Raw genomic sequence first — 22,777 nt, 5'->3', positions numbered from 1 at the left:
TTTTGCAGGCAACTTTCAAGGGTTACGGCCTGAACTGGTAAATATGAAAATAATTCTTTATAAGATTCAGAACACCAGGATGTTCTACTTTTGAATCCCTGACACTGCGTAACTTTCACAGCCCACACTCAAGGAAATCCAGCAACCTGCAGACCTCTCTTAGCCAAGAACTTTAGCTCTAACTACACCACTGCCAATAGCAGGACTCATCAGTCAGAATGATCTAAAAATAATTACAAAATTGTGATAGTTTCCTATAAAACTTTATAACTTTGTATACATTAGATTAGAGTATCTTAATTCATACATATGTGCAACATATTCATCTTGTGCACTTTTTCCTTATCCCACATTCATTCTACTGAAATTTCATAGCTTTTGGTCACATTTAACTGAAGTGTTAAAACCATGCCGCGACAATCAAACGTTAATAATAAAATGTTCATATTAAATAGATTACGAAAGGGTGGACCCTTTAGATAGCATAATTCATCACATCACTCTGGTAAATGCACTTAAATAATTTGTTTAGTGTATTAGCATCTTTATTTGAGTTTGACAAGTCATTTTGCCTCTGATTACTAATGGCAAGAGCATAATGGCGCTTTTCTTTCTTTTTGTCACTTTTATTTGACATACACTGACACGTGCAATATGGCTGTATTACGTACCATACACTTCCTAGCCTTTCAAATGACCCTTGCTGACATTATGGGTTATTTATCTAACATGTTATTGAGTTCAGTTATAATAGGTTCATGATTTAAGAATGTAAATCAAATTTCATTATTTAGCAGGTACACATGCTGTTTCATAAGACTCACACCATCCTTTATTAGGTTCAAGCTCGTTCTCCTGCCTGAAGAATCACATCCTTATTACAACATTTATCTTTTCTGCTATCCCAAGATGCCTGTCGGTCATAACATTACTGAATCCCTGCCATTTTGTTTTCTGTAATCTGTTTGAAATGTTACCTCTCCTCTCTAGGATACCATTTTCAAGATTATTATTATTGTAGCCACTATTGTTTGATGATAAGGAAGGAAGGGTGTTTATATACACCCTTTCTGGGAACCTTTCTAACTAGTGCATGTGCACTAGTGAAACAAGGGCAACCGATACATTGTAATGTGATGTTTAAATTCCCAGTCACTGAGTATGTGATTGTGAATTCAGAGGGTGTGTATTGGTCATGGTGGCGTGGGCAGGGAGGTGGAGGAGGTGGTGGTGGAGGAGGAGGTGGTGGTGGGGGGGGTTCCCTTGTTTTGCAGCTCTTGACCTGCTTTAAATGGAGGGCTGAGGTAATCAGTGAATTCTGTTTGCCTTTCCTATTCAGAGTAGAAGAAAACAGAAGCCCTTCTGGATCCTACGACCTCAGGTATTATGTCACCATCTCGCTATATGTGTCAGACGCTAGCATGGTTTTCTCTTTTCTTTTCAGATTCCCCATCACAGAACCGACTAACATGTCCTTGACAAAGAGTATACGAGGGCCCCTTTTGACTGTAATAATATAAGTATGTAATATGTAATAATCCATGTTAGTTTGCTATATTCTAATATTAAACCCTGTGCTGCTGCAGTGTTTAATTCCCTCTTGCACAGTGTACATTTCTGTACATCCCTCTAAATAGTATAGGAGAGAAGCACACACCTGGTGCCCACCCTGTCTCTCACGTCTCCCTCTACCCTCTCTCAATGTCACGTCTGAGTGGGTCTGTAATAAATCACATGACGACACGGTGCATGCCTCTCTCCACTCCGCAGGTTCGGCGTTAATTAAAGTCTATGTGGCTCAAAGATCAGAGAATCACAGGTTCCCATTAAGCCTCAGAGGGCAGCACCTGCAGCAAATACACACCATCACAGTGCACCAGCCCCTGCATACAGCTGATCCTGAAACAGCTCAGAAATGCACCAAACACACACCTGAATCCTTCACAGTGAACCTTCAGCTGATCCTGAAATAGCTCAGAAACGCTTGACCTGACTACCAGAAGCAGGAACCAGTAGCACACACCCCGGCATTCCAAGGTGTTAGCATAATCTGATGTTTTAGCTGATGTCAAAATATGAAGATGCCACATGTTCACACACCATAATGCATATGAACGTGTTATTAAAGATTGTGATGCTGTTTGACACAAAAACACTATTAATTAAAAACATTTTATAGTTTCATCAATATGAATTGACGCACATATAAGTATAAATATTAGCATTTGCAATCCCATTATTTTGCTTTTATTATTGTCTTGAGAACACAAAATTCATAATAAATGGGGTTTTTTCACATTCTACTTTTAACAATTTTCTGGTAAATGAAATTACAAAGTGGATTTGGCTCCATCCCCCGTGACTCCAGAAGCTCTCCCAGAACATTCATTTGGAAGCGGAAGCCTTATTTACATGGACCACCGTTGCACATAAAAACATTTAAAAAGTTAAAGCTCAGAGCTCATAAACGAACACTCCAGTCAGCATCCATTAAACACGTTCTGATACTGGACTGGCTCTGACTTTTCCATTCTATTATTATTATTATTTTTGTTTTATTTTATTTCAATTTCTTTCATAACTATACTTTATTAGAAATACCTTGTAGTAAGTGTACAATTACAATTTGTTTGCTGCTCCTGAAAGGTGAATGCAACATAAGCTGTAGAACACTTATACAGATAAATACACAGATACTAGCAACTTAACAAAGTGTACATGCAAGGTAGGTGTTTGTAATAAAGTGTCAATGTATTGGGTTGTTTTGAAATGCAAATGCACATATTTAGAAATCAACACCTGTTAATATATATTTTAATCAGATGAATATGATGTACTATGTACTATGTGTATGTCTATAAATGTTATGGCATTAGTCAGGAAAGGTGATATCTGTGAGCATTCTGTAAAACATGGTTAGACAAAAACTTTGCCTTTTCTATTTGCTTACATGATATTGGCATAATAAAAAATATATATTAAAAAAATTAACAATTTTTTTAAAGTGACTTTTTGAAATGACAATGCTGACACTGTCAAAGATATATTGAATTCATAAGCTAATAGAAACATTTATAAAGAGTGAATATTTATTTTCATAAAAGCTGTGATTGACGACAGATCTCATCATTGGATAAATATGTAGACCTTTCAACCAGGGCCACTCATCTGAGAGGAATCTAATTACTTATGCAAACAGTCTCACAGAAAAGTGAGTTAGTGTGTGAATGTTTAATAAACATATATGAATATTAAACCAGATTGAATATTCATGATGTTTACTTAGCCAACCGTTAGATTTGAATTGAGAGTTGCAGCGTTTGCTGTTTAGTGCTGTTTGAGCTTTCAGACCTGATTTGTGGCTCCACAACCTTAGGAACACCTCATTATTCTAATTGATGTTTGGGGGACTTAGAATGAAATTTTACTATTATTAGTTTTAGAATTTACTATCATTATAATCACTATTATTAGAAATGTGTAAAATACCAAACCACTTAAATCACATATGTAATCAAGCACACTAGCTTGGTCATCACAGCCATCGACAGTTCACTGCCAATCACTGCTAGTCAGCAGTCAGATGTCTATTTTTGTCACAACCCAACATACTACACCAATCCAGCCTCAGCAATTTAGTGCTGAAACCTGGAAAGCTGAAAGAAACATAAATCATAATCCTCCACATGCCTTTCACATTACAGACATCACAAAGGGTTTTTCAATTGATTAACTTTGCCTAAACAAATGTTTTTAAACTGTACTTATACCACACCAGTGTACATACAGGAAATGTCCACATGACAGTAACACATCCCTCCTCTAAGTTTAAACTGCTGTGTGTTTGGACAATGTGCCAAGGAAGAATGGAGGGGATTGGTAGTCAGCTGACCCAGTACCACAAGACTTGGCTGTACTTTGTCTCTCGGGTGAAACAGTATTGGCGAAAGCAAATGGATGATGGACTCAACCATCCTTAGCCTCAGCACACGTCCATGAATGCTCTCTAGTGACCCATGGGACACGCCTACTTTCCGTGTCTAGCGGGTTAAGATTATTCTTTGGAACAAGCTGACATGCATGTATACGCATGTGTATATGATCTGCTTTCATGTCATGCTGTGGCTCACTTGCTTGGGGTGGATTGTCAAACACAATTTTCCATACTGCAAAAACAGACATAAATATCATTATACGTTCATTTTGAATCCAGAATACTCCAATTCCCATTTTACATTACACCTGGAGAGGCCCTTTCTTTGTCTGCCGCCCAAGCCATGACATCGTACGCAGAAGAGCGGAGGGAGCCACGAGGCTTTATGCCACTGAGATGTGACAGATTCCTAAATACGCAGCGAGCGTCTTCAGTCTTGCACTTTTCAAAAGGAAGAACACAAGATGCCGTTATGAATATCGTGCTTAGAGATGGAATGTTTTTGGAAAGTGGGAATCAGCAGTAAGAGTCAAAGCTAAAAATGCACTTTGACGTTGCCACAGGATTCTGGGAGATTCTGGGACACACAAACTGCAACCACCGGGAATCAAGTATGGATATTAAATTTTAGGAATGTTGTAGGAGTGAATATAGGGCATGTTAATTAACATGGACAGGGTTATGACATCATCCCATTAAATAAAGGGTAATTCCAGCCAAAGAGGTGCCAACCCAAATGGGCCCCAATGTGCAGTGCAGTTTGATGAACAGTGCATGCTGAAGTGCCCTGAAACAGTGGACCTAGAAGCAGAGTTTACCATTGAACCCGTGGGGTGCAGAATGACACCAGAATAGAACAAGTCATTATGGCGTGATCACAGAAGTAAAGCAATATGAGGGGTGGATCATATCGATCCTCTCAAGTGACCTTCATCTCCCTCATCAGCTGCTAAGACTGAGTAGTTCCTGTCAGAGTAAGTGCCTTTAATCTCCTAAACCTTTACACTTGATTATGTCCTATAATTGCCTTTAGATGACTTTGCCTACAGTGGAAAGGTTCATATTTAGACATCTGTATCATTATTTCATTATTATAGGCTACACTGAAAAACATGAACGTTTTGAATATGCTAAACCAGATCACTTGTTCAATAAAATTATTTAATACTGCAGTTTAGAGCCGCTGAATATGGGAACCGACAATATGTCTACAACCAGCATTCACAATTCAATTGGGTAAATCCAATGGATTTTCTTTTCAATATAATTATCAACCAGACCCAATTACCAAAAGCCCATAACACAATCTGAACAATATTTATTAATGTTCTATTGCATTTGTGAGATTTGTAAAGATTTAGCGGTAACTGCATAAAATTAGAGACTAATCATATTATTGTCCTCTCAAGTATAAATTAAAATAATAAGGCATTGCCAGGCCCAAAGGTTCTGTGAGATTATGTGAATGTCACAGGTCCCATGAACTATGTCCATCCTGACACTACACACCTTCTCTTCATCATCTCTGATCTGGTTCTCCATGCCAACTAGACTCACCTGTGTCCTATTAGTGTGAAGTTTTGCTTATCCCATGATGCACAGCTAGCCTTTCCTGTACGTTAGCTTTTTTAGTTACCAAACTCTGCGTGTTTTCCGGTCCCTGCCTTCTGCCTGACACTCAGACACCTCCTACACTCTGACCCTCTGGTCTTCCCTAGAGTACCAGCAAGATCCTCTCTCTCATGTGTTTGTATGTATTACAATGACCAGCAAAGTGGTACAATCAAGAAAAGGCAAAGATATAGAATGAACAAATAATAACATGAAAGTCAATGCAGCACAGTTAACATCTTGGGAATATACCTGTATTAACCCAGGCAGTGAAGTGGGGTCCAGGTGACCAGGGCTCACCATGCTCTGTGTTAGAGAGCAAAGTGATGCAAGGACAGAGGTGACTCACCGGGCGCCGTGCTGTTGTTCCTGAGCTCCTGACGCCGTGCCTGGCTGCAGTGTTCCTGAGCCGTCTTAAGCTGAGCCACCTCAGAACATTCCTCATGAATTGCATCCCCCTGCCAAAGGTGGTTCAGAATTATACTCTGATTTCTGTACAGTGTATCTCTCTCAGGCCTGGGACACACTCTTCCATTTTTGTGTTAGGGGAATACTTACCAAATACTGCATGAGGAAAACAAATAATATAATATCTCCAAAATCTTTTTCCGGTGTTTACACCCACAAATCACAATGTAATGAGGATTGAAGGAGCTTGTGAAGATAAATATTGACCAGATTAAATAAAGATGGGGTATAATTGCAGCATATGTCTGGCTATGTTTCTAGGCTATCTGAAAGCATGAACCTGCTGCTGTTAAAAGGCTTTCAGAACCCTGTCCTGTGCATCACAGGCCAAACACACACACACACACACACACACACACACACACACACACACACACACACACACACTCACCACTGCCCCCACCAGCACCAGATCATCTTGTGCAAATACATTATGAATCCAGATAGGCTACCACCACCACTTTACTACATTACACCAGATTTGTATTTGACAAACAGTGCGGGGCAGAGAGAGAAAATTAGAAAAAGATGAAATGATAAGTATAGGATGCCAGTCTTCCCTTATTAGGAAGAAAAGCTCTGGCCTCCGTTCACCCTATTAGCAGTAGCTTTGAAAAACAAATCTAATGACCCTTCACTGTACTCTTAGGTGGGGAGATGGACAGATTCAGAGGTGGGTGAACGGTATTGAGCTGTTTGAGCTGGGGGTTCAAATTGAGCAGGCTGCAAGTTTTCATTTCAAAGTACGCTTGGTATTAAAACTGAGCCTAAGAGTGTGCTCAGGTCAACAGAATGATCATACAAACACGAGCTATAACAAACACAAGCTGGCCTCTGTTGTCCATATTTCAGCAAGCTGTTATACGTTTACATCTCATGAACCTCTTGTGAGGATGGGGCAGGCAGGCCAGAGGGACCTGGAGCAGGAGGCCTCTGTCTACAACAGCTCATGAGCCCAGGATGGCACAGGGAGGAAAAATGGGGAAAATGCTGTCGCTATTTGCCTCAAAGTAGAAGTGTGTGTGTGTGTGTGTGTGTGTGTGTGTGTGTGTGTGTGTGTGTGTGTGTGTGTGTGTGTGTGTGTGTGTGTGTGTGTGTGTGTGTGTGTGTGTTGTGTGTGTGTGTGTGTGTGTGTGTGTGTGTGTGTGTACACACCAGTGTGTGTGCGCTCATGTTTGTGTTTGTGTGGGTTTGTGTGAGTATGCCTGCGTGTTCGTGTGTGTTTGTGTTCATGTGTGTGTACGTTTAGGTGTACATGTGTGTATCATGTCACACTGTTAAGCAGATGGCAGCACAGTCAGTGGTGTTGACCTCTACCCCCGCTGACAGGGCAGATGAGGTTGTAGCGTGTGTGGAGGAGCAAAGGAACGTCTCCCTGCTTCCTGGATTCATCTGCTCAAAGTCGCACTTGCTTGCAAGTCTTGTGTGAGTCAGTGTGTGTGTGTGTGTGTGTGTGTGTGTGTGTGTGTGTGTGTGTGTGTGTGTGTGTGTGTGTGTGTGTGTGTGTGTGTGTGTGTGTTGTGTGAATGTGTCTGCTGTGTGTTTTCATTCAGATGTTTCAGGAAAGGGGAAGAGAATGCAAGATAACAAGGGTATAAAGAAAAAAAACAATGAAAGAGAATGAGAGTGGGAGAACTTTGGCAAACTCAACTGCTAGGGCTTGTTAACATGTCACACTCAACATAAATAAACTAAATCCTGCAAAATACTGCTACCTGAACAACCCACAACCAACCTGCATGAAAACCTTTATAGGATTCTCAAATGAACAAAGTGTGCTCAAAAGCACTGTCAGAGGGGTAAAGCACTGTCAGAGGGGTAAAACACTGTCAGAGGGGTAAAACACTGTCAGAGGCGTAACAACCTGCTTGGATTTATGCAGCGAGGAAGTGTCACTACACCTGCATATCTGAACTGGCCCTAAACGCTGTTCAGGTCTTCAAAGAAGAAACAGTCCTCACATACAGAAATACCCCTCACAGACAGCAAAGACCCCATTTTAAAGAGTTTCTTTGATCACTAGGATCTGTATAAAAAAAAATGTGAAAGCGCATATCGAATAAAACATGAGCCTTTTAAAAAAACGTTCCTGTTCTTCCCCACACACTCAATGGCGCAGTCACTTGGCTTCTGACATTAAACATGTGGTTGATTGAGACAAAGGAGAAAACTAACAGGCAGATAAGAATCCTTTTGCCACTCAGATAACATCAACGCTGTGGCTGGGCTGAGTCTTAGAAAAACACAGAGTCATTATCAAAGGAAATGAACCACTCTTCAGGAAAGTCAAGGTCAGGTCATTAGAGAGCTCACCAAGTAGCAAACACATTTAATTATAACATTGATTTGTTTCTTTCTCTCTCTCTGTCTCTGTCTCTGTCTCTCTCTCTCTCTCTCTTTCTCTCTGATGAATGGCAGTACAAAATCGTTCAGGCAAATATGAAGAGGTGTTTTGTCAGCTACATTTGCTCGATGCACTAATTGGTCATGATTGGTGAGTTTTCAGAAGGACAACAAACCTAACATATAGCCTCGTTTAGGAGTTGAACGCATAATTTGATAATGGGAAATTAGTTTCCCCAGTTCATTTTAAATAGTCAATGTTCTTTTTACTGGAAATGGTGATTGGAACAACATGCCAGAAGGAAAGACATAAGCTAACTTCACTTAGTAGCACACACATTACTCTCCTTTCTCTCCACTGTTTGAACACCTGTGGGACCTCAGGACAAAGTTGCATTTCACAGCATTTATTAAGCCAACTTCAAATTATGCCTCCTTATAATTAATCTTCATAGTGAAATAAAAATTATAGCACTCTGAAAATCCAGTTCTGACTTTGTAATACCTGCTGCTTCCAATCATCCTCCAGGGAACTACACTCCCCAGAATCCCCCTGTCAATTCCCAGTTCCCTGGTTATTAGTTGCACTTTTGTCTACTTTATCTATAAATGCGTACCCCTTGTACTTACTTCTTGTGTATTTTGGACCTATGCCTGATTTCTCCACTTTCGCTTTTTTTCTTGTTCCTAGTCTGACACATTTGCTTGATCTTACTGCTACTGTTATCATTGTAACGATACAAAGTCGGAGAGACGCGTGCAGATCAACAGGTCTTTTAATAGGTACACAGAAACGTAAAGTAGTCCTGATGACACAGAACTCCAGGAACAGGCAGGAGTATCAGGCAACAAAATCCGAGGGAGCAGGCTAGGAACGAGATACCAGGACACAAGCAGAAGTCGGAACCAGAACTGTAGCCGTGGAAACGCTTGGTATGCACACATAAGAAATGAGGCAATACTTCGCAACTAATGAAAAGGGAAAGGGGCTTAAATAACAGAGGGACAGACTTGCAGGTGAAATCAATAATCCGGTGATGATGATCTTATTATGGCACTTCGGGCTGGGGAGAGTGAGGAATTCTGGGTATTTGAGTCCAGTTGGTTGTGTGATGTGACAATCATATTGTTAGTGTTTTAATCAAACTAAAAACATAAAATCTTTGCTCAGACTCAGGTTTGTCTGGGTTTAGCCTCATGAGTCTGTGGCATGGGCTAAAGTCATTAATATGTAGCCTAAATTAAGTGAAGAACAGACAGGTGAGAAGTTATTAACTATAATCTGTAAGCTATAATATATGCATTGTTTATGATCCCATAACTTTGACTTTGGATAGAACACAGTACACACTAGTGAAGATCTGCTTCATGTTTAAAGACCCGTAGCCTTAGATATCAAACTGATAATTGGTATAAAAAAGTCCATGAAGTTTTTGTAACTGTAAGACTAAACATGATAAACATTTAAAGATTTAAGCAATGCTGGAATACTATACAACAACAATAATACTACACAGCAACAATAATACTATACAACAACAATAATACTACACAGCAACAATAATACTATACAACAACAATAATACTACACAGCAACAATCGCGCTACACAACAATTCTTGAAACCTATCATGTAGTTCTTTACTCATCCAGAGAAATGACATCAGACCCAGGCAACCCCCCCCCCTTCCCCGGAAACTAATATCTTTTAAAAACATCATTAGAAAGTGATCTACACATAAAATTGTGTATCTGCATATATATGTTTAGTATGTGCTAATCTTTGGCAATTTCTAACATTGCAAAAGATGATGTATAAAGCGTGATTATCACAGAGGTAACCTCGCCGCTACACTAGCAATAACCATCCTCAGAGCTGCTGGATTAACTCCAGCCCACCGCACCACGAGCATTCGGCCCGCGCATGGACCAGACAAGACAACCACACCCCTTAACTTAGGTTTCCTTTTCATGTGGAATATGATAGAAGGTTTGTTATTAAAAAATAACAGCCAATGGCTTTATTCTCTAAAATCGTTTGAAACGCCCGTGACTTGTTTTTTTCTGCTCTAAGAATGAAAATATGGTAACTAAAACGTTTAAGTGGTATTTATAATTGGGCGAATGATTTATTTAAAACATCGCACTCCTGAAGATTTGCTTTTTCTTCTGCATGAGAATAAACCAAAGTAAAAACATTCGCGTGTTACTGAACTCATGGCACACCACAAACTCGCCGTGTCTTCACCGCAGATCCCACAGAAAATACAGATTCCTGTAGTTTAAAACGAGCATCATACCACGATGTATTTAAAGTGAAGTTAATGTGCAATAATGTTTAACCTACACGTCCAAAGCATCACAGTGTAGCAAATTGTGATCCAATTTTAGTTCACTGACATGTCAAGTTTAAGCAGAAAACTTGAAAATGCTGTAAACTACCGTTGATTAAGGGTCTTTATATTATTTCATAGACTTTATATTGTGAAGAATCGTAGGATGCCGAACAGCACATCTCTAATAGCCCACCCAGAGGTTTACGGAGCGTGTCTCTTATAGTCACTTATAACATCAAATAAGATTTATTGTGCAGATCTTGTAGCATTTAACAAGGCAAGTGGCAGAATGACCCTGACACACTGCTAATACTTATTCAAGCGCACAAACGTAAAGCTGCTGCAGACAAACACGAACTTCATCCGAGCTTACTTACCGTTTTCCACGTACTGTGGTGAAGCCACAATATCAGAAGCATGGTTCTAAAAGCCCAAGTATGTTTTGAAAGTAACATATTGAGTATTGTGTCCCAAGATTTCAGACTATCAGCCTTGTAAACGAATAATGAGCTCTATTAAAATTCGAGCATTTTCCGAGATGTTTCTATATTTAGTTCAATATAGTTCTAGATTATGTCGTTTCTACTCTATATCTCACAGAACCCCGTTTTTAATGCGTGATGACGTCCTTCTTTCCAGGATTTACCGGAGCGCACAGTAGTTGTCTCAGGCATGGACCGCTGGTTGCCAAAACAGATTAATAGAGCAAACCGTGCGCAAAAGACGCACACTGAATCGCACCTCCCCTTTACGCACAAGACACGACAAAGGAAACTCAGAAATGAGTTTATACTCTTAGTACTTGTAAAATTCGTCAATTCGTCGCATTCCTCGAGCCTACTGCATGAGAACTCAAACACGAAATTGCAACATATTGCCGTTGGAGGCAGGATGGGCGGGACCGATATACCTGAGATAGGTTACAAGGGTGGGAGATCGAAACACATGTCAGTAATTGCTTAGGTAGACTTTACTTTCTGACATGGTCTGTATGCATGTTCACAGTAAGATCAAGTCATACAACATATTCTTCACATATCCTTTAAACATATTCTTCAAAGATCCACTGATCTCATCATCTGATCTCAACATCTGATTTCTAAGTATGTACGAGGAAGGACTGATTTGTTCACCTTCACAGTATGGGCTGCATCATTACCTGTCATTGGTGTTGCTAGATACGAAATACGCACACAGGCACAAATAAGTATATTTTTCATTCAGCATTTTTAATAGTGTAGGAGTGTAATCAATATTTTATTATCTATATTGATATTTTTTGGTTATTTTTGTTATTATATAGCAGTTGTATGACAGTTGGTGAATGGATGAATTCACAGTTAGCTATGCTGCTACAATAACTTCTGATAGTCATCATTTGAACTATCTTGGATATATTTTTTCCATTTGCTGCTTAACTAAGACAAAAGAATCACGCAGTCCCATGTGCTGTGCTGTCACTTGCACTGTCAGATGTCTGACAATAGCATGTTCATTTATCAGCAGGGATACGTATGAGTGAACTTGTGATGGTCGTCGAACATTTATCCTCCTAAACATGCCCCCGTGGGGATGTCGTTTCTCAGGGAGCGTGGCTGTTTGATAGATCTATCTGGCCAGTGAAAATATTATCCTAGCTGGACGCTGGACCCCAGCTGCTTCCAGCTGTGTTCTGCTGTGAGAGAGACGGAGGGAGTGAGAGAGTGAGGACGGCTTCTTTCATTTAAGTTTTCATAACAATAATTTAAGAGAGGATAAAATATTTTAACATTTTTATATGACCAATATACAACACTAATCTATTTTAACAGAAGTTTATACAAGATACTCCTGAGGGGAATTATCACTACTGAGCAAGCTGACTGTATTTAATGAGTATGTAATCAAAATTTAATGATCACTCATGAGGTCAAAGATCAGGTTTCGTCAGGTCATAAAAGCTTATGGTTGATGAAGGATCCAGAGTTCTTTGCTGTGACCAGCACAGACAGTGGTGCATACTACATGTGTACTGTATAGAAGGATGGAATGTTTGGAATGAGTGAGAACCATTACTACAAAATACCCAGAAAATGAAAAAAAATTCTCTCATTTTCTCTCTAGGGACATGTAGATAGTGTCATGCACAGGGGCTCCCTGCAGGTTAAGGCAGTGAGACGGAGACCGCCGCTCTCCCAAGGGGAGAGAGTCACTTAGGAATGTTAAATGGCTGCTCTGCCTGATATGCCAGCAAGCTGCTCTTTGGTCCGCTGGTCAGAGCTTCTGTTTACCTCCTTTCAAAGCTGCGTTCAAATCCTGAGGGGGCTGGCTGCCTTCGTGACAGCCTGATTTTGTGTAAACATGTTATTATTGTTACAGCAATTGTAGTTTGCTAATTTGGCCCTAATAATGTTTTGGAAAACAAGTCTTCAATAGTACCCATTAAAGGGTTACATATCCATTCATTCTAATCTGAAGTCCTAAAGTATTTTACTATTTTTTTTAAATAATGCTTTTCTTGTTAAAAGTTGTAAAGTTGCCTCTGGCTTGATATAGACTTTCAACCATATCCCCAGAGAAAATCAAATGTTCTTTCCCAGTTACACAGTTGCTCAAAGAATTTTGCTAATCTGCCCTGAATACATTTGACTACTATTGGTTCATGGAAATACACTGACATTCAAATGTGAGCAGAAGGAAGGTCCCCAGGCAGGGTGAAACAGGTTAGCAATGACACCAATGGTTTGTCACACCTCTGGGCAAAGAGTGCAGGGACAGACTGACTGTCTACCAAACACAAATCCATAAGGTCTGTTCCCTACAGAACCACCAAGTTGATATAATTCAAGTTGAATAAGCTGAATACCTGTTGTTTTTTTGAAGCTATTGTATATCAGTTGAGTTTGGCTTATGTGTTTGGCATCTTTGGTTAGAAATATGACATCGCATGAGAGCTTCAGTTCAGTTTCTCCTTCTCAAGTAAGTTAAGTATCTCAGAAAGCTAAAGATGAACTTTATTGAAATCACTGGGCCTCTATGTTTGATTGAAATGTTCCGTATCTAACCCTCTGGGCTACCTGAGATGCATCTGTTACAAGCATTAAGCTTCTGCCAGTTCTGCTGATCCTTAAAAGGTTTTAGAATAGCACCTCACATCGTGTCTGTATAGTTCTATATTTAAGTACAAGTGAGTGGTTTATTTATTTATTTTATTTTCCTACTATTTTCCCTTAAAAACATCAATACAAATATAATTTTAATAAGTATAGTCAAATAACAAAAAAAAAATATTATTGCATAGAAAAATACTTTCATTTACTTTTTTGTGTTTGCATATGATTGAAAGCATTTTCTCCAAGAATGGGACCTTGCAAAAGCATTTATCAAAGTAGACTGTGTGACAGGCAGAAAATGTGTCATTCTAATGGAAACAGAACATATTTACTTCCTAAGAAGGCACAAAGACAAGGTTTGCTGAGTCTCTAGGCTTCTAGGGACATTCACTGTGAAATACAGAGACTGGGAGCGTGGGGATGGCTGAGTATTGTGATTGACATGTGAGTGATACCCAGGTGACTGAGAGTGTGGGGATGGCTGAGTATTGTGATTGACGTGAGTGATACTCAGGTGACTGAGAGCATGGGGATGGCTGAGTATTGTGATTGACATGAGTGATACTCAGGTGACTGAGAATGTGGGGATGGCTGAGTATTGTGATTGACATGTGAGTGATCATCAGATTGAATGTTACACATTTTCAAAAGTAAATGTTACACATTTTCAATGTAAATGATTATTTGTAAGTCTTCTGGACAGTCTTGTCCAGACATGTCTCATTCAGGAGGTCTCAGTGGTCCCAAAGAGGATTATGATTATTTCACAAACCTGAAAGTTCTAAAGAACTTCACGACTGCAGAGACAAAACAGAATGACTTATACAATGTTAAGCTATCATATTATTTCACTTTTAGTTGAAAATTAGCTTAATATACTGCACTGAACTTGTTTTTAGACATCATCAACATTCCAACTTGAACGTGTGCCACAAAATATTTGATTGAAAACACCTACATGTAAAATATGCCAAGTATAATACCTTAGAAAAGACACTGCAAATAATATAACCTTTAACACCATATAACAAGCGTCACATGAAATCAGTGAACGCTGTTCCCATAGCAACCTCATTAGCTCACAATTAAATTAGTATGCCTGTTCAATGTTCTAGAACAAAACAGGGATCTAAGAACACTTGAGCTGAGTTCTGTAAGCAGCTACCTGCCCTTCCTCATTAGAATGTGAAGAACTGGTGAAATCAGGTGGAACAAGATAAGCAGTTGGGTTTTAGATGTGTGTGGCATATTTAGAAGGTCAAGGAGCAAAGACACAGGGTACAGGGGAATACTCATATAAACAGTGCAGCTGTCAAAGAGTACAGGTTAGTATAATTGTTTCTTTTAGACAAAAAATATATTTTGGTTTTGTAATTCATTAAACATAATGAAAGCTTTGAGTAAGCAGTAGGTGTTACTGAATTATTGAATAAATGGTTCGAGATCTTGGGAGTATGATTCAGGTGTGCATCCTGAGTTATTCAGGTGTTGGGAGTTCAGCTCATTGTATGTGGTTGTGTAGGTGCATATCGGTTTGTGTGCACATGCATGAGCATGAACAGGTGGGTGTCTGATAAGGATTCAAAGAGCAGGTGTGGGTATGCACACGTATTTGGTCTCTGTGCCATGGCTCTGTTACATCACAGTTTCTTTTTTGTACATTGATCAGACAACTGGACAGAACAAGAACTCTTAATTTTACTGGACATACAAAAGCTGTAAGGGGTGAAAACCATAAGACGTGTTAATGTACAGATGAGGTCAAACTCTAATGCAGTGTGTGGGGGTTTAGTGCTTGGTAAAAAGCCAAGCTCTTTATGTGTTTACAACCAGCTTATTGCAGCCGTGTTTGTTTGTAGGCTTTACATAATTCTTTTTTGTTTGTTTGAAAATGATAAAGTTTAATGAATAAGTTTCCATTTTGTAGAGGGTTTGAAGACTAAGCATTTAGATTCCAAAATGGTCTTGTTAGCTTTAGTATTCTGTCGGATTTTCAGTGCTGTACAAAGTGCTATGGAAGCACTCTGCAGATATCCAGCCTGTATTCTAAACAAAAGGTGCCAGCCAATCTCAGGGGTCCAATAAGGAAGTCATAACAGTATAATAAGATAAAAGGTTTTGCATATGTTTAATATATTTAGATTTATTCCATTATTCAGTGACAAGGAGTATAAATATCTTCCAAAATAATCAAATCAATATTAAATTCACTAAGGTTTTATTTTTGCTATCTAACAGAAATGTGTTCTCTATTGTAAAGAGTGCATTCTAGTTCCCCATGTGTCAATCACTTTAATCTGCAGTAATCAGATGTGCCATGTAATGCATGAATAAGCATTCATCTTTTCATGAGTACACAGGTTTAATACAAGTGGTTTATTTGCAAGACACTTACCATCTAATCAAAGACAGCAGGTGCAATTATATTGTAAAGAGCATCCTCAATACAGTATATCTTATTTAATAATCACATACATGCTAGATTTATATTTATTATATGTATATGTATTACAAACATATAGGACAGTTAAAACCATATGGACAAATAAAATAGGAGAAAATATGTTTAAAATATGAAAACCCAAATATTTTTACTGTATCTCAACTGTCACGTTACGGTCCCCGAACCCTCCCTTTGGGCGTGTGTTTACGTTGTTTGCGTCTACTCGTCTGCGTCTGTGTATCTCCGTGGGTGCGGTTGCGTCCTGCGATAATCCGTCTCACCTGTGGCTCGTCTCGTCATCACGTGGGGTTTATGTGGTTTGTCTATTTAATGTGCGTTCGCACAGTGTCCTGTGCTCGTCATTGTTTAAGTCATTCATGTGTCTGTATGTTTGAATGTTATACGTGCGCTGTCTACACTATCATTGTAATAAAAGTGATGTCTGCGAAGAGGATTCTTTCTCGTCTGTTGCCTTCCGCGGATCATTACATCAACATAAATAATTGTACATTTAAGACCTTCTTTCCCATTGTGACCAAGTATTTCCATCTGAATGACAGTAATAACAGTACAATAAAAATATATCTAGTAGTAACAGTTTATCTATATGTGCAACACATTTTGAAAAATGTACTTAGAATATTTCTTTCTAAGTACATAGTACTTGTGTATGAGATTCTAATATGTCCACTGTATATGTTCACACGTGTCCACTGTGTCATTCCCAAGTTCATCATCAGTGTTGGTTTCTGAGTGCAGTTCACTGTTGGCTGTCATGTTTTGGGTGGTGAAGTACTGTCAGGTCAGCAGTGACATGGCAGGAGTAAACCCTCCAGCAACACTGCTGTGCCTGACATATGCACACGAGGGCAACCCTAACCCCAACCCTAACACTAACCCTAACCTTATCTTTGCCACAACACTGTTCATGCAAAATTTGGCCAAAATTGTTTGGTAGATTGTTTGGTTCATGCTTCTAGCACACAGTTTTTAAAAATCCTATTTTTAGAAGCCCCGTTTGCATACTGCAACCATCTACATTGCAAAGGCTGAAATAATTTCCATCACTTCCCTGACATAAGCAACCATATGAGAAAATGATCTGATGCATATGAAGCATCTTCTAGAAAGCTGTGCAAACAGGGTAACAGAGAAAAATGGTTTATATATTAATAGATGAAGCAGACAGCCCCGGAGTCATAAATTACAGCAGGGATCCTCTAGTGCTTAATCATTTATTCATTATTAGCTTTCAACATGGCATGTGAACACTGCAGGACTGGTGATCACAGTAGTATCATGGTTACATGAGTTCAGGCAACAACTGACAACTAAATTATATATAATGTTACATAATCATAACTGATTATACTTACTTCCATATACACCCCCCTTAATCTCATTTCAGCACCAAGTGAACACGGTGTGTTACTGGTGAACGTGTTTCCTAGTTCCGCCCATGATTAAACTAGCTATTTGTGCTATGAATGTATCTCAATCAGGAGCAAACAAAGTATGCTGAGCTTCCTGAAGAACAAACCAATAGAGAACAACCGCGGGTGTCAACAAACACAAGTGGGAAGTGGTACTGACGTGTTGGGTAGAAGTGGGCGTGGCCAAGGCAATAAAGGCAAAGCGCTGGGGTTGATATAAGGAGACAGAAACATGGCAGAACTGAAGGGAGTGGCTACTGAACAGGTGAGTATGGCTGTGGTAGGGTATTTGTTCTCATGACAGGTGCATGTGGGTGAGAGGGCTGGCCGGGTACTAGCTTAGATGTGAAAATCAGTTTTTCCTGGTTTGTGTATATTGCTGACTTTTGTAAACACTTCTGTGTGGTTTTTGTGTAAACATCTGTAAAGATCTATAATACTACTGGAAAATAATATAGAGCTATTTGAGACCTTAGGGACATCAGAAACCCCCAGTAAATAAGTACATCAAACTTACTCTTCTTCCAGTGATTCAGTTAAATTGCAGCTTCATAGAAATGTCATGAAATTGTATTAACATGAAAGATATCCTTGATAGATTACAAAAAAATCTATCTTCTAATCTATTTGTTTTCTTATTACATGTGCTTCTGTTTACTTTCTGGTCGCCCCCTCCTAGTGTTCTGTAATCACGCCCCTTGTAATTGTTCTCAGGTGTGCCTTGTTTAGTGGCTGGTATTTTAGTTCTCTGTTTCCCATGTTTGTATGCTGGTCTTTGGTCTATGTACAGCTGTTCAAATTAGTGTTTCTCTGTGGTATTTATTGTGGAATTTACTTTGGAGTATGTCTAATCCTGTAATCCACGTATTACGGAACAGCTCCGGTCCCTTCCCAGTGGGCGTGTCATAATGTCGTCTGCGTGCGGTTATGTCCATGTGTGTACTTCCGTGGGTGTGGGTTGTTTATGAGCGTGTTCATTTGTTACACCTGTGCCTTGTCTCGAGGTCACGTGGGTCTGTGTAACTCACCTATATAATGTGTGTTCGCGCAGTGTCTTGTGCTCGTCTTTGTCTAAAGTTCATACCTGTGTAAGCCTCCGCAGTTGCGTGCTTGCACCGTTTGTGCTGGGCTTTCCGTGTTCTTGTGAATAAAGTTTATGTTTCACCGTGAACGTCGTTGTGTCTGTCTCCTCCATAACGCGTTACAGAAAGACGAGCTGTACAGATGCCCGGATACGCCAAGCGTGCACCAAAGGGGAAGAAGAAAAGCCGGCGTCACCACGGCTCTTCCCCGGTGCGGCGTCGCAAAGCCCCCGTCACCGAGCAGAACATGAAGCAGGACCCCGTCTGCGCATACATGCTCTGCGCGGCTCGGCAAACAGTGGACGCAGAGACGGCGGAACACTTCCGCCAATCCGCGGTACGCTTGTGGAAGGAGAGACACCCCCACGCGTCCGTGGAACTGCCACCCAGTGCTGTGGGCAGCTGTGAGTCGGAGGAGAGGAGCGCACCGCTCCTGGTACTTCCCAAGAAGAAGGAGTCCGGTGAGTCCCTAGCGGTGGGTGTAGGCACCTTTGCCCTCACCCCTCCCGACCATGAGTCCGGGAGTGAAGACCGATTCCCGAATAGGAATCGGATGCGCCGCTATATGTGAGTGTAGGCGCTCTCGTCATGACAACCCCCGAGGAGGAGTTCGGGAGCGGTGAATCCGAGGAGGAGGAGAGTGAGGGCGAAGACAGCTGCCCTTCCCCCGTGTCTGCAGTTCCCCAGACGTCGGATGAGGAGAAGCCTGAGGAAGAAGTGGACAGCCCCATCCCGTCGGTCCACTCGGCGTTCACCGAGCGCTCCAGTGAGGAGGAGAAGGAAGAGGAGGTTAGCCCTCCCCCTTCCGTTTACTCGGCTCCGACGGTGTGCTACGGTGAGGGAGAGGACGAAGCCCGTCCACCCTCATCCAGCCGCTCGGATTCCGGTGCGGAGGACGACGTCAGCCTTTCCCCTTCCATCTACATGGCACCTACCGTATACTACGGAGAGGAAGACGACGTCAACCGTCCTCCGTCCGTTTGCTCTTCGCCGTCGGAGCCAGACAAGGACAGTGTGGAGGAAGTACGCGACGCTCAGTGCTTTGACGGCACCGTGCAGTCCGCGAAGGACTTTCCTCTGGGCCCCTCAGAGGGGAGCAGTATGGACTGCTCCGGCTGCCCGACCCCGGAGGAGCCCATGTCGCTTGGCCGGAGCGTCTCCGAGAGCGAGGAGGAGATGGAGATGTCGGGAGGCGAGGCGATGGCATCCCCGGGAGCGCGTAGGGGTCCTGGTGTAGCCAGCGGTCCGAGGCGGGTGTACCAAGTGCCCTTGGAGTCGCCGCGGACACCAGCCAGCACGCGGCACAAAGCCGGGACTCCAGCCGTGCCCAGAATGAGGGGCGAAGCTCCCCGAGGGAGACCACCGGGAGTCCCGAGCAGCGCAACGCGCGTGCGGAGTCGGAACTCGAAGACCGGAGGGACTCCGTCGCCTGTACTGCGCCATCGTTTGCGCTCTGGCAGGCAGCCGGAGCGATGCCATGGCTGCCTGTTCCTATATGTTTGTCTATCCCCGTGTGTCTCCCTAATCTCCTTTTCCCTCTTGTGCCTTTTGTGTTCAACGTTCCAATGTGTGTGTTTGTGCTTGTGCCATTGTTTACTGTATTTTCCCCTGTCTTCCCAGGGAGGGTGTGCTAGAGCTGGTCGCGGCGGTTCCCGCCGTCGGGGGTGACGGCTCTCGGAAGCTCGTGATCCCGGCGGCTCCGGACCTGCCCGTCGGTGTTGGTTCGGGGCTTTCCAGCTGCGTGGGACGCTCCGGGAGTAGTGAGCCCCTGGCGGGGGGTTCTGTTACGGAACAGCTCCGGTCCCTTCCCTGTGGGCGTGTCATAATGTCGTCTGCGTGCGGTTATGTCCATGTGTGTACTTCTGTGGGTGTGGGTTGTTTGTGAGCGTGTTCGTTTGTTACACCTGTGCCTTGTCTCGAGGTCACGTGGGTCTGTGTAACTCACCTATATAATGTGCGTTCGCGCAGTGTCTTGTGCTCGTCTTTGTCTAAAGTTCATGCCTGTGTAAGCCTCCGCAGTTGCGTGCTTGCACCGTTTGTGCTGGGCTTTCTGTGTTCTTGTGATTAAAGTTTATGTTTCACCGTGAACGTCGTTGTGTCTGTCTCCTCCACAACGCGTTACACCATGTAACTCGTGTTTCTCTAACTGAACAGCCTGGTAATTTGACCCTGGACTGCTATAATGATTATGACATTGGATTTGTCCATGTTAAATCTTGCTCTTCTCAGCATGCCTGTCTGCCTCCTTATCGCTCTGCGGGATTCGGCGTTACACTAAGACAACAAGAATTCCTTTGGTGCTGACTTATCATGCCACTAATAAAACTGTGGCTAATATTATACTTCAACACTTCAGGATCCTCCAGGATGATGTAGAGACTGCATCCCTTTTTAAGGATCACTCCACTTTTTTGCTTTTTTATATCTTTACTTATCTTACCTATGTACACTTCATTTACCTCGAATGTTCAGATTTGTATAGAAATCAATATGGCAAAGAACCATATTGTTCTCAAATTATATTTGAAATTATTTTAAATGTCATGATGTTGTTTGAATTTCTGATAATGAAATGTGAGTTGGGGATGACACAAACATAGGCATTTGTGATTTCTGTCTGGTAAAAAAGGTTTTTCAATGTAATTTTATTCTTCATAGTGTGTGTGTGTGTGGGTGTGTCCTACAGCAATCCAATTAGTGAGCGATAATAGGAGGCAGTGGCCCCTCTAATGTCAGAGTGCAGGGATCACTTTGTGAGGAGAGGGGCCAGCGATTCCATTATACAGCACTCACACTGAGCACGTGCTGAGGCCCATGTGTTTGACACACTTGGAAGGCAATGGGGTATCTTTTTTGTTTCAAACAGCAGTGAATACATTTAAGGCATTAACATTTGTGCAATATTAGGGATAGACGCTGGAATTGTTTGGATTGAACATACTGAGCAACAGATCCTGAAAAACAAACAAAAAAACGTTCGTTCTTTAGGCAAATAGTTTCAGCCTAAAATTAAAGGAACCAGTTTTTAATGATTATCTACTTGAATTCAAGGAGGGGGAAATTGCAATATGCCCTTCTAGGATCTGTGACGGGCATGGGGAACGTGCGACACGCAAGTGTCAGTTTGGAGTGTTTTATTGAAGCACAGCTGTAAGCGTCGAGCTGCTTCAACATCGAATGAAAGCAAACAGCGTAGGGGTGGGCGGATCGATATTTATATCGATAGTATCGATACAAAGGTGAGGATCGGTATCGGATTGATACCACGGCGAAAATATAGATTCTTTTGCTGCAGTTTAGAGGTCTGCGCGGGACTGCTTTTTTAATCCCGCTCCCGCCCGCTCCCGCTTGTTTTAATCCCGCTCCCGCCAAAAAATCACTTGTTTTAATCCCGCACCCGCCCGCCACATACACATTTCTGTCGCCCCCGCCCGCAATCCTAATATGAATCGAATTAATTAGATTTAGTACTTGAAATTTTATTATGTATTTATTAAAACAGCAATATAACGATGGATCGCGCTGTCCCATTTCTTACCACAGTCCAAACACATGCCGTCAGTGACGTACACCAACACTTTCTGATATCAATCACAACAAGCCGATTTCCCTCTCCATTAATTACAATGGAATATGACTTCCATACATCAGACTTTCCTGTAGTTGGCTTAATTGTGGTGTATTCGCCTGTTTTAATTGAATTTTCCACAGCTGAAACTGGTTGACCGTCTACAGCAGGGGTCGGCAACCTATGCCACGCGTGCCACCATTGGCACGAGGCATAATCACTGGCACGCGACACGCTAGACCAGCATCAGCAAAAATATATATAATTTAATATAAATTATTATATTAATGGATTATACTTTCGCGAGTAAAAAGTATAGACACTTTTTACATTTCAAGTAAAAAGTATCGCCCCCCCCAACGGTTTGGAAGTATCAGTATCAGCGATACTGACCAGTATCGTATCGGTACCGTATCGATACCAAAATTCCGAGTATCGCCCACCCCTAAAACAGCGGTTTATAGCGGC

The 22,777-nt window shown here is 41.4% G+C and overlaps 1 protein-coding gene across 3 annotated transcripts in view; it reads right to left on the bottom strand.

Annotated features, from left to right (window-relative positions):
- ghrhrb (growth hormone releasing hormone receptor b) overlaps positions 1–11,368 on the bottom strand; it is a 37,701-nt gene extending 26,333 nt beyond the window's left edge. For all 3 annotated transcript variants that reach the window (XM_077014913.1, XM_077014915.1, XM_077014914.1), the window contains exons 1-2: positions 11,069–11,368; positions 5,895–6,003 (exon numbers count right to left, since the gene is read on the bottom strand). In XM_077014913.1, the coding sequence (XP_076871028.1) occupies positions 5,895–6,003; positions 11,069–11,146 (187 nt within the window). In that variant the 5' untranslated portion in view covers positions 11,147–11,368. The remainder of the gene's footprint in view (positions 1–5,894; positions 6,004–11,068) is intronic.
- Positions 11,369–22,777: the final 11,409 nt, after the last annotated feature.

This window comes from Brachyhypopomus gauderio, chromosome 8 (genome assembly GCF_052324685.1).
Source record: "Brachyhypopomus gauderio isolate BG-103 chromosome 8, BGAUD_0.2, whole genome shotgun sequence".
NCBI classification, from domain to species: Eukaryota; Metazoa; Chordata; class Actinopteri; order Gymnotiformes; family Hypopomidae; genus Brachyhypopomus; species Brachyhypopomus gauderio.
Note: the sequence above shows the minus strand (reverse complement) of the source record. Positions and strands in the feature narration are given on the sequence as shown.